The 12,717-nt window shown below is 40.2% G+C and overlaps 1 protein-coding gene across 1 annotated transcript in view; it reads left to right on the forward strand.

The window, feature by feature from the left end:
* Positions 1–12,302, forward strand: part of LOC108798885 (fibronectin type-III domain-containing protein 3A-like) — a 41,142-nt gene extending 28,840 nt beyond the window's left edge. Inside the window, exons 15-25 of the mRNA XM_018570694.1 lie at positions 42–110; positions 298–416; positions 1,066–1,171; positions 2,227–2,402; positions 2,489–2,602; positions 5,642–5,791; positions 5,886–6,169; positions 6,927–7,139; positions 8,593–8,759; positions 10,087–10,208; positions 11,360–12,302. Coding sequence (XP_018426196.1) covers positions 42–110; positions 298–416; positions 1,066–1,171; positions 2,227–2,402; positions 2,489–2,602; positions 5,642–5,791; positions 5,886–6,169; positions 6,927–7,139; positions 8,593–8,759; positions 10,087–10,208; positions 11,360–11,677 — 1,838 coding nt within the window. The 3' untranslated portion in view covers positions 11,678–12,302. The remainder of the gene's footprint in view (positions 1–41; positions 111–297; positions 417–1,065; positions 1,172–2,226; positions 2,403–2,488; positions 2,603–5,641; positions 5,792–5,885; positions 6,170–6,926; positions 7,140–8,592; positions 8,760–10,086; positions 10,209–11,359) is intronic.
* Positions 12,303–12,717: the final 415 nt, after the last annotated feature.

Below are 12,717 nucleotides of genomic sequence, written 5' to 3' on the forward strand. Positions count from 1 at the left end.
AGGCCCCCCCCCCCCCCCCCCCCCACTTTTTTTCCTTTCAGATGCTCCAAAGGACAATGGGGGCTCAGAAATCCTTAAATATTTCCTTGAATCTGCAGAAAACACAATTGGTAAGAAGTTTGTGTGCTTGCATTATTAAGGTTCAAAACAATGTGCTCTTCAGGTACAATATTTTTTTTATCATTTTTGTCTCTTCTGTCTCTGGTTTTCTAAAATATCTATAAAATTATAAATCGCTGTTTCGTATTTCTTTGGATTTAGTAATTCAGTGGATAATCATTTCTTTCCCTCTTACAGGTAACAAATGGGATGTGATTTACAGTGGGTCCAATAGGGAACATATATATGATCATCTCAAACCTGGTACTTTCTATAGATTCAGAGTGTCCTGCGCCAACATTGTAGACTCCAGTCAAGTAAGTGGATTGATGTATTCCACCAAAATGAACCTTTTTTTTTTTTTTAGTTCTTTAATTATTACAGATTTTGCAAGCTGACTCCTATTGCTTATTTTTATAAATGTTAGTTGCACGGCTGTCACACCTTTCCCTTTTTAGTAGTTTGTGTCACAATTTTGGAACCAGTATGCAATAAATAACTAGTGTAAGTACCTGAATTTGATTTGAGCCTTCTGTTATTCTCTACACTACAACACTCTTGGTGAGGCATTAAAGGTCATTTAGGTGTGCTGCATGCGCTGACATGGCTGAAATCAGAGATTCTTCTGCTCTTTCACTGCCAAATTGCAGGCTTAAGGCAGAAGCGGTCACCTAGCTGTACTGTATAACTGTAGTAGAAGAAGGTCAACTCATCTGGCTCTGCTGTCTGGCAGGACTTTGTTGTCTGGATGGACTCTGATACAAATAACTTGGCAGCTCCCATAGGTGTATTTCAGTTGTGTATTTAGCCGTTTACATGGAGTTTAGCTTTATGAACTGTATATTATGGAGGCAGAGATTACTTTATGTAAACGTATACAAGAACAGAATTTTAGTGTTTCATGTGTGTACGGTATCTGCAGAATGAGTGCCATTTACATTTGACAGTCTGTTCATTTCTTTTTAGGTTTCAGATGTTTTAACAGTGCAGACAGCCATTGTCCCACCAGGTCCATGTCAACCACCTCGGTTAGCTAGCAAAGCAAAACCCAAGGAATTAAGCCTGCAGTGGGGTGAGTTTTTGCTTTTATAATTGAAAATGTTTTTAATTCTGGTGATCGTAGAACTGTGTTCTGGAGAAGTTGTGGGGAATTTAGCAAAACTGGAGCAGACAGAATCTGGAGCTGTTGCCCATAGTAACCAATCAGCTTCTCTCTTCAGTTTGTTCAGTTAAGCTTTGAAAATGAAAGCTAGAAGCTGATTGGTTGCCATGGACAACCGTTCCAGATTCTCTCTGCTCCAGTTTTGATTCCTCCCAGTTTGTTACAGAAATTAATGGCTGTGGTATATTTTACATAAGGAATATTGGCATCTAGGATTACTTAGTTGTCTTCAGAATGATCATCACTTTACTGGAAAAAGGAATTCTCCTTCAACCTGTGACTCTCTTGTCCAGCAATGTATAGATGTGTCCACCTCTTGTATCCCTCTAACATATCACATCAGAAACGTCACCTAACATTTCTCTGTAACCCACTGCAGACTGCTGCAGTGCAATATTGCATCCCAAAGAGGGCACCACAACACCAGAATTCACACTAATGCACTGCTTCTGCTCCTGGTAAAGCACCAGAATTGGGCCCTAGGCAAAGTAGCAGCTTTGTTCCTAACCCTAAAATCCCCGCATCTTTGTGTGACATTGCTGAGGTTTGCGGTAAACATAGATATGCTAACAAATGTCTGTACTGCCCCAGAAGGCACCAACTGCCTACAAGTACAATCTCCCTTGTAATTTGATAGAGAGGTGCATAGTTATGGCTAATTGACAGGTTTGTTGCCCAAGCATCAAGGTTGTAGCCTGGTGCTCTGGGCATCCGCCAGGCCCTAGGGGTACTGCCTATGTTGCTTTGTGGATGAACTGGCTCTGTAAAGCACAGAAGCTGTGGTAGCGATCATCCACAAAGTGTTGCCATCATAAAACTAATCTATATGTTAAAAGCAAACTACTTGTAGCTATGATTGTTTTTTTTTTTTTTCTGGTTGCTATATATTTTACATAGTGTCGCTCTTTATTTTACACACAGGATATTTAACTGAACTGAATAATGTGTACATTGTCTTATTCTAGATCCTCCAAGTTTGGATGGCGGATCAGCAGTAACATCTTACACTATAGAGATGGCAAAGTGCGAAAACGAAGACCGTGGTGCTGTGTACCAAGGCCCAGACCTAGAATGCACAGTCAGCAATCTGCTGCCTGGGCAGATTTATTGTTTCTGGGTTAAAGCTGCAAATAAAGCTGGGGTGAGATTTAAAAAAATAAATAAATAGAGAGTTTGCACATTGCCCTGGTCTGTCATAATTTATTAGTGCTTGTTTTTTTTTTGTAGAATGGGCCCTATTCTGAAACATCAGCATTCAGTACAGCCCCAGGGCCTCCAGAGAGGTGTAAAGTGCCGTTGGTGATCTGCAAGAGTTCAAGCTGCGTGCTAGCAAGTTGGGAGGTCAGTATGGATGAGCAATGGACTTCATGGTGTGCTTTTATTACAGGGCATCTTCATCACACATTAGACAGCAGTGAATTCGGTGACTTCATTATTTGTGCCATGTATGAAGCATAATCAATGTTGTAAATAAGATGGAAGCTTTGTGGGGGTTGTTTTACTTAAATTTAGATGCCTTTGCAGAGGAGTTAAAACTGGAAATGATGCAGTTTTGCCTCCCAATTTGATCAAAAATGATTGTAATGATTATGTAACTATTGATGATTTTTACTTGGACACCACAGAAAACTATTCCGAACAATTATACACACACAGTAAAATTTCTATTACACTGTAATGCTTTTTATGTGTCTGCTGGTTGGAGTAATCCTCCCTATTGGTTCTGATGACCACTGTCTGCAGGACAGAATGTGATTTTGAGTTGCTACAAGAACAGGAGGTGAAAAATCTTCACCTTGTTCTGGTGACAGCTCTCTAAGAGTTAGAAAAGTGGAAAATCGCCAGCACTCACTTTTCATACCTCCTGCTGTGTACCGGGGGCAGGAAGGAAGGGGAAATCTCCTCAACCGGACCCAGACAAAAACTTGACAGGGGTCTTTAACAATAAAGAAAAAAAAAAAGTTTTGGCTTTGCAAACATCGATGCAATATTTAATTCTCCCCTTCTATAATTTGAGTAAATGGCTTTCAAATAATAATAAAAAAAAAAAAAAACTACATGTGCGCACAAACTGATAATATATCAATTTAACTGGAAATTCTCTTCAGTTAAAAAAAATGATTCAATTATCACTTTTTAACGTTCCATATTTTCTTCCACTGTGGTATTCACTGGTTTGTGGCCAACTCTTGTGTTACAACTCTTCAGAATTTTATCTGCTTAGAGCTGTCAGGATTCACAGTGCAGCACAATCTTCTGGTGAAATCCACAATTGGGTCACAATCGTATGCCTTGTCGGAATTATTGGGTGTTTATGGTCCAGTTTTAGGTCCCCCCAAATATTTCAAGGAGGTACTACAAATGGTTTGTGGCAGGCGATATCTTGTGGAAAGAGGGTCCCAGGAAAATAGGGGGTTTTAGTTTTTTGAGGAAATGCTGTTAACATTGTCCTATGATATGGATAGCTATTCGCATGACTGTTATTTAGGGCTGTATATTATTAATATAATTTTTAGGGATGCACCGGCGCAACATATCGGCCGAAAATGGCACTTTTGGCATAATGCCGAAAGTGCCATTTTCCTGCCGATACATCGGAACATCCCTGATTTATTTCCTCCCCGTTGGGCGCTGCTCTGTGTCCCAGGCGGGAGGAGAGAAACTGTGATAGTCGGCCGAGCGCTGCGAGAGGAGAGCGCGCAGTGAGCCGCCGGCGTCTCCTCCCACACCGCTCAGCCGCCTATCACAGTCCGGCAGAGCGGTGTTGGGGCGGAGACAGCGTTGTCACAGGAGTCTGGGCTTTCCTCCCTACACCGCTCGATCAGCCTCCTGTGACAGCGTGTCGGAAGAGCCAGGTACACACACTCGGTGATCGCTGAGTGTGTGTACATAATTGAGGACATACTATAATAATTTTAGGTAGGTAGATTGCTGCAAAAGGCACTTCTTTTTAATTTCTAAATCCGGTCATGGCATTAGGCTTGAGAGACAGCCATTTTAGTAAACATACTCAGAATGAAACTGCAGATCCGACAGACTGATGGGATAAACCCCATCTGTTTATATTGCTTATTGAGGGATGTTGTGGGCTGCTTACTTGCACAGTATGCTCAATTAAGGACCCAAAAGCTGCAAATAGTTTAGCTGAAATGTTTATCTCATTTCAAGCAGCATACTGTTTTATCTCTTACATATACAGATATTTCCCGTGTATCTGCTAAATTGGTTATACACTAACACCATTGCCAACAATAAAGTTTATTAGATGTTTATATTTGAATCTTTATTGTATAATGGCAAGAGTACAGACAATCATGACACCATGAAAAGGGATCTGTAGAAACACAATGAAACATCAACAATGAAGGTGTTTAACCTCTTGCCGTCCGCCCGTAGTAAAAAAACGGACGGACGGCACTGCAGCATCTGCGGGTTGCCGTCTCCAGACGGCAATTTTTTTCTGCTCGCGCGCGCCCCCTAGCGGGCACGCACGGGCAGAAAAGACCCGCTAAATGCACACACCCGTTACCGGGTGTTTCACATATAGGCGATCGGCGGGACAAAAGAAAGCTCTATCTGTCCCCAAAAAAGGGTATAAAATTCATTTCAGTACAGTGCTGCATGACGGAATAAATGTCAGTCAAAGTACCGCAGCGCTGAATACTGAAAAATGGCCTGGATGGGAAGGGGGTTTAACACCGCGGATGTCAACTGGTTAAAGGAAACCCATGTTGAAAGAAATAAGTAGACTTTTATTGTTGACATCTCTTGAAAATGCTCATTCACTACATTTCATGCTGATCATTGGCTTCAATACTAGCCCTAGGAAAGATGGCTAGAACTAACTCACTCTTTTTCTAGGTCAGCAACTCAGAAATTGATGCCACTGACTGCCAAGAAATTCATTTTCAGAAGGAGGTCCATGATAGCAGCTTGCATATTTCTTTTAGCATAGGTTTCCTTTAAAAACTTTTTTTCCAGTTTAATGTGAACCTGGGATTTGCCCATGCAGTGTAACTGATGGCTTCCTCCTTAGCATACACTCTTATTCTTTTTGCTCCCCTTCCTTTCACTCCCCCACGGTTTCATGCATTCCCTACATAAGGAAAGAACATGTTTACTTTAATGTAGTCATTTACATGTCATTCATTTCTAAATTGAAATTGACAGCCTTTGTTGTGGTAGAAAATTGTACTTTGTGGTAGATTCACACCTTATCCTCAGAATGACATAGTTGACTATGCCTGAACCATAAAAAAATGCTGCCATAGGTCAGGCGCAATACCTTTGTGTAGGATGGGGAAATTTACAAAGACGGTGATACACTCCTGAGGGATTGATATTTTTGTGTGATTTCTCATTCTCGGTTTTTCTTCTCAGGTCCCTGGATGTAATGGAGCAGAAATTACAGAATACCGACTGGAGTGGGGCAGCATGGAAGGTTGCATGCAAGTACTTTATACAGGTTGTTCTTCAAGCTATGAAATCAAAGGTCTTACACCAGCTACGACATATTACTGTCGAGTTCAGGTATGTAGCGCACACCCTGGTTAATGTTTGTCCATGAAACCTTGTAACTGCATTTTAGTACAAAGTGTGGGGCTTATTATGGTTTATCTTACAGGCTGGCAACATAGCGGGTACTGGGCTGTTTGGAGACACTGCAGTTATTACTACACCACCATCAATACCTGCTGTAGTGGCTGACCTGCAAGTTATTGATGAAGAGCTCCTGGAAACTCCTCTTCCCTCCTCATCAGAGTGCCTTGCTCTTCAGTGGACAGAGCCATGCTGCAATGGGTCAGAGATTTCTGGATACACTATAGAGTATGGGGAGAAGCAACAGATCACAGTGGATAATGTCACTAGCTGTATCCTCACTAATCTTATACCTGACCGTACTTACAGGTAATTTGCTAGCGAAAACTGGGGAGGTAGCATCCAAGTGAACCTTTTTACTTTGCTTGTTATGGGCATCGGACATTTTTACTTTTAAGTGTTTGGTAAAGCAGATTTTTTTTTAGGTTAGAGAAGGGTTAAAACCCCTGTCTATTTATTTCTGTCTGTACCTTTAGGGAAATTTCCCCTTTACTTCCTCTTCTGGAGACACAACAGGAAGTGGGTAGAAATCTCCCAAAGTTGGAGGAATTTTCGTTTTAGACAGAAGTTTCTGGTACAGGTGTCCCCTTTAGAATATTTCCCCTTGTTCTGGGGACAAATTTGCATTTCCCCCTCTCTGTCTCAGTGGGAGTGATCACCAGTACAAATAGGGGGTGAATGTCCCCAACGGGGACACAGACTACAATAGAAGTTTGTGTATTGGGGAAAGTGAGTAGTGCTGTACTAATTCATTACTTGAAGTTTGTGATGGAAGAAACTTGAAGTCTAGTAGGCAGCTCTTTAGTCCTGGGGACCCTTTGGAGGTGTTTATAGAAGACGTTTGGAAGGTGAAAGCGCCGCTCCATAGCTAAAGGTGTTTGATAAGATGTGCCAATCTGTTTCAGTGGCTAAAGGGGCCTCCCTTCATCAGGGCTGGAGTGTTAAAATTTTGGAGCCAATATTCTATGTCTGTGCGGTGGTATTGTTTCATTTTACCATGTGATAAGGTAATAATTTATTATACTTTATATAACTGCTTGTCTTTGTTTTGTCTTTTCCTTCATAGAATACGAATCCAGGCCATAAACTTATTAGGAGCTGGTCCTTTCAGTTCCTATATTAAAGCCAAAACAAAACCTCCACCTCCAAACCCTCCTCATCTAGAATGTGTGGTCTTCAGTCACCAGAGCCTTAAATTAAAATGGGGGGATGGATCTAGCAAAGCTTTAGCCACCGAAACATCACTGTACAATCTACAAATGGAGGACAAACTCAGTAGGTGAGTACAATGGCAGAGCTTTGCAGCTGATTAATGTGCACTTCACCTTTCTCACGTGTCTGCCATTAGCAGGGTATGTGTACACGGTTACTGTTTAACAAGACCACATTACCAAGCTTCAGTAATAGTCTCAGTTAATAGACAAAGAATCAACTAATTAATCTTGTAACAGTCCAGTTATGTTTGCTTATTACTTCCAGTTTGTTGCAGTTGTTCCTTCAAATGAACTGTGAACCTGGTAGTTCGTATCAGTTTACTTTTTTTTTTTTAAAGCATTTACAGTGCAAAAAAAAGCTCAACTTACATAGTGGCCTCTTTTATTATTGGCCATACACAGCTTGGGTGCCACCAAAGACTGCTGGCACTAGTTGTTCCATGTGCAATACTAGCAAGCTGAATTTTTCTGGATACCCCTCTTCTGATGTCACAAAGAAAGGGCTTTTGCAAAGGTTTACTTTACAAGTGCTTTTTTTTTTGTTATCTGAAAAAAAGAGTTCAGTTTCAACTTGAGTAATTTGTGGACTTTGTCCTTTATAAAAGTCCCGACTAGAGTTTCACTAATGGGTACTTAGTCTCTTTCCACCTTTGTAAGTGATTAGCATTTATTGTGGTAAGGAAGAGGTGCAGGGATGATGTATATATGTGTACATTTTCATGACTCACATTGTAGGCTTTCTTTGTTTTTCTATGAACTTTTATTTTATTAGGTGTGGATTGCAGAAATTCAAAATTTTCTCAAAAGGACACTGGAGTTGGATTGTAAAGCAGGCTGTAGCCCCTCCCTGTGTAACCCGCACACTAAACACCAGCTCACACAATATACTGTCGGGGGGGGTTGCCATTATGCATACTAATGAATGGGGGGCGAGAAAGCTCAGAGAGAGCTGAGTTGTAGTATACACAGATGGCTTGTAGGCAAAGTTTCTGTGTTCATATACAGCAACTGCATATGTCTGCCTCATGTACGTTCGGTGTACATATGTTTCGTTTTTTTAAAAACCTTCGCGTAGGCAGAAATGGGCTTTGCATTTGTTTTTAGGTTTATCTTAAGATAATCTAAACATGGAGCACAACAACCTTGCTTGATCTTGCAGTGTCTGCCTGAGTATGGCATTCAGATGGAGAGGGAGAGACTGAGAGGAGGTTTTTGTAGCCCTGTTGGCCACAGACCCTGGTCAGATTTAAAGTAGATGTAAACCCTAACTGAATGGCAAGATGAGGGGGTATTGTTACTTTATTGAAAGCTGCAGATTTGATCAAATGTAAAAAGACACTTGAATGTACATGAATGCAAGTTCATATGGGATTTTAGCAACTGTTTACATGTATTTTAATGCTTTCAAATGACAAATAATCTTGCATGGCGTTAATTAAATTCACTCATTACAAGTGAACTGTAATAACCTACTTTGTACTAAAAAAAAACAAAAAACTTTTTTGGGTTTATTTTTAGGTTTTATACAATTTACAATGGTCCATGCCATACATACAAGGTGCAAAGATTGAATGAATCAACTACATATAACTTCAGAATACAGGCGTATAATGAATCAGGAGACGGGCCATTTTCTGAAGTTTTCAGTTTTGCCACAACCAAATCTCTTCCTCTGGCATTAAAAGGTATTATTTGTACAATTTTCTGAAGGTTATCACCACTAGATTTTAATCATTTTGGCGTACGGTTTATAAGGTGTAAAATTATTTTTAATATGACACCCAAGGATGGATTTATATACCTCTTTCATACTTTGATTAAATGTATATACTGTAGCGGTGATAAACTGGCCATGGTTGCCACACATCTATGAGGTTGCTGAGATTTGGGGTTTCTCTTTCGACAAAACTGGACTGACCATTTACCTGTTCCTGCGGAACAAAGTCTGAGAGACACAAAGCAAAAATCCCTGTCTTGCAGGGAAAATACTCTTTCTCCTCTGCAGTTAGGTAACACTTGGAGGTCTTGTCCTTCCCAAAGCCGGTTGCTGGACAGTGAAAGGAGAAGCAGCAAACTGATGATCTGCTCTCTCTTCCTATCTGAATGTCTCCTGTTAGCACATGAGCACTGCAGCACAACTGATTTGCTCCTTGTGCTGCATCTTCCTCTCCCAGTTTGGGTTCTTCTTTACAGGGATTGCAAAAGGGTGATGCCAAGTCTTATTCAGGTAGTTTCACTGGTTGAATTTAAAAATAAATGTAGTAATGTTTTAAGGTATTCATTTGTGTTTTTATCTACCTGGAGTTTAGCTTTGACTTCTCCCTGTTTTATGTAATCTAAGACAAGGGGAAAAAAATGGCTGAAGTCAGGTTTTAAAGCCATGACTTGTAAAACTACAAAAGCATTAACTGTGCAGGCTAGAACACTACCAACATTTAAATGTGGGATTTGGAAGGAATATACAGAGAGTATTACATTATTCTCATGAATTGTGATGGTAGCAGATATAAAAAAAAAAATAATTGTGGAATTTTTGTTACATTTTCTAAAAAAGCAGCAATCGTACATACAGCAACGTAAAGGATGCAGTCATCAAGAGTGTCGCAAAAAACGTACACACATAGAACACACAGTATTCAAAGTAAGTGCGACAATAGTAAACAAGTCCGTTTTGCACCACAGTGATACAAAAGGCACTTTGCAAACCACAGGTGCAAAACAAACTAGCATGTGCCATAGGAAATTTTCTAAAAAAAATGGTCTACATGTCTTTCCTGGTGAAGACCTAGTCACTCTGAGAAGGAAACAAGGAAAAAGGTAGAGCAAGAGAAGGGAAAAGACCAGCCCCTGGTATCCCCCGGACCATACCAAACTAGCCCAACTATATAGTTAGATATGAAATCTTTTATTGTGCTAATATAATACTTAATTTGCATATTCAGAAAATGGTCGCCAATTTCTAGAAATGTTTCTGTGAGGGCGCCTTATAATTCTCCTTTTCTTGTTTTGCAGCACCCAGAACGCAGCAGATTGACAGCAATTCTTGTGAGGTATCTTGGGAGTCTTTGCAGCCAATGCGGGGAGATGCAATTGTTTACATCCTTCAGCTCACCAATGGAAAAGAGGTTGATCAGGTACTTGTCTGAGACTTGCCCAGCAGTTCCTTTAAGGAAGAACATCAGGCAAAACTTTTATTAACCCTTGCAGTGTGTCCCCCCCACTGCAAGATTTAATTGCTTACTATGGTCAAAGTGCTAAAAAAAAAAGTTACTCACCTGAATCTCTGAGCCGGCTCCCTGCTTCTCTTGTCCCTGAAGCCTGTGTCCTCCTACGCTGCAGAATTGTAATGTTCCTCTGAGTCTTCACGTCTGTGCACAGTGCATAGAATGTGATCATTTACGGGGCCTTAGACCGCTGCAGTTGAGGGGAAGCGTGGCTGGAAGGATCGGTCTAAGAGCAAGCTGGCTTCACGGTTCAGGTGAGTAACTTTTTTTTTTTTTTTAGCACCTAGATAGAAATGAGCAGTTAACCCTTCCAGAGCGGTGTTAGCCCCAGGGCAAGGTTAATAAGTGCTCGTCCTGGAGTTCTTCTGTATTACAGATATGTAATGATTCTTATAATGGCTTATAAGCTTTTTTTTTTTTTTTCTTTTAACTCCCAAAAACTGCTGTTAATGGGACACTAAACTCAGGAGTTAAATCTTAAAATTGCATTCATGTACCCTATTAACAAAAATTTATGTTTTTTTGTGTATCACTCGGCTGTAGAGCCTCAAATCATCTCTGAATTGGTGCTGACACTGTTCTTCCTTCTGGAGGGTGGCTACTTTTATTCCCCATGGTCCGTGTGTGTTGTAAAGTAGTCACCGATCCAAGCTCGCTTCTGTGAAAGACTACAATCTCAATACAAATTAGTAAACTAAACGTGAGATTGTAGTCCATCACGGGAGTGAGCTTGGGGCGGTGACTACTTTACAACACACACAGGGACCATGGGGAACGAAAGTAGCACCAATTCAGAGATGATTTGAATATCTACAGCTGAGTGATACACAAATAAGATACATTTTTTGTTAATAGTTAAGGTACCTGAATGGATTTTTATGATTTAACGCCTGAGTTTAGTGACAGATTACATCATGAATTATATTGTTGCTTTTGCCCATAGTTCCACTTTTAAAGAGACCGTACAAAAATGTTAAACTTGTGTTTTATATTGGGTATGTTGGTTAAAATTTTAATTCTTCTTTGTCATTCTAAACGCAATCATTTTCCATCTTCATCAGGTATACAAAGGAACGGACACCTCGTACTCTTTCACAAACTTTCAAACAAACTGTGAATATCGGTTTAGAGTTTGTGCTGCACGGCAATACCAGGATACCAATGGATTGCAAGAATTGTACGGTCCCTACAGCCCAAGCACCACATTCTCATCTCAAAGACAAGAGTTAGATTTGCCTTGTGCTAGCGCTCCGTCGGATACCATGAAAATCAAGAAGAAGCCTCTCAGCGATGAGCAGTTTGCCTTTTTGCTCCTCCTGGTGTTTGCTCTCGTAGCATTCCTCTTTGCGATCATCATCCAGTACTTTGTAATCAAGTAGATTTTAAGTGCCGTGTTCCAGAGATTACCCCCTACAGATATTTTTTTTTTTTTCGCTATTTATGTTTAATTATTCTAATTAAATTTATAGATGGAAATGATTGTATTATATATAAGTGCATTTCCATTCTTGCTGCTCACTCATTAAGAGGCTGGATTGGTAGAATCCTCCTGTATGTGTAACATAAAACATCATGCAACTCTTAGAAAGGGAACTGTACAAACCTGTTTCTAGAGCCATGGTGTTAAATGCCTTAAAATACACTCAAAGGTCAAGACGCTGCTCTTCGCTTATGTAATGGACCATTTGCTTTAAAAGCTCGTCCCTTTTAAATGTTGAGCTTTGCATGGCGTAGCCTACAAAAAGAGGATTAGGTTTTGTTACACAAGTGTCCGTGTCTGTATTTACACTGACCTGTGGCCTTAGCGGAGAAGAGCGAAATCAAACTGCACCTTTATAAAAATAGACTTGGTAGCATTTACAGATATTAAAAGTGTTGGAGGAAGAGCATAATGGTATATGATTAGTTCTGCTTAGCAAATATGCTGCATTGCACAGCTTTTAATCCACATTTTTTTCTTCATGGTTATTCTGGAAAGGACAAATTCAGTTCCTGATAATTCTGTAAAGGGCAAGTGAATGTAGGTAAAAGACTTTTTGATGCTACTAAGATATGTTAAAGGTGTCATAGCTGCATGAAGTTTGAGACAGTTGGCATTGTTTGAAATGTGCAGACTATTCAGCCATTTTAGGTTGAAATGAGGCTCAACAGAGGCATCATGCCGTTGCCTCTATGGCCAATAGAAAGTCACCAGTATGCGTACGAAAATGTATCTCCCAAGGACTAGAACTCCAGTTTTTAGTTCCTGGATCTTTTACATTTGGGTCTCTAAATAGTAATTGCTCTTTTATGGAAAGTGACTTATAACCCAAGTTGGTTCGTCCTTTAAGTAATCAACATTTTTAAGTGAACGATTGTTGCGCTGAGCATTTTGACTTAGGGAGTCAGTGACGCTGTTGTGCTAAATTGAAGGAAGTTT

The sequence above is a fragment of the Nanorana parkeri genome, unplaced genomic scaffold, assembly GCF_000935625.1.
Source record: "Nanorana parkeri isolate BGI_ZX_2015 unplaced genomic scaffold, ASM93562v1 scaffold1582, whole genome shotgun sequence".
NCBI lineage: Eukaryota > Metazoa > Chordata > Amphibia > Anura > Dicroglossidae > Nanorana > Nanorana parkeri.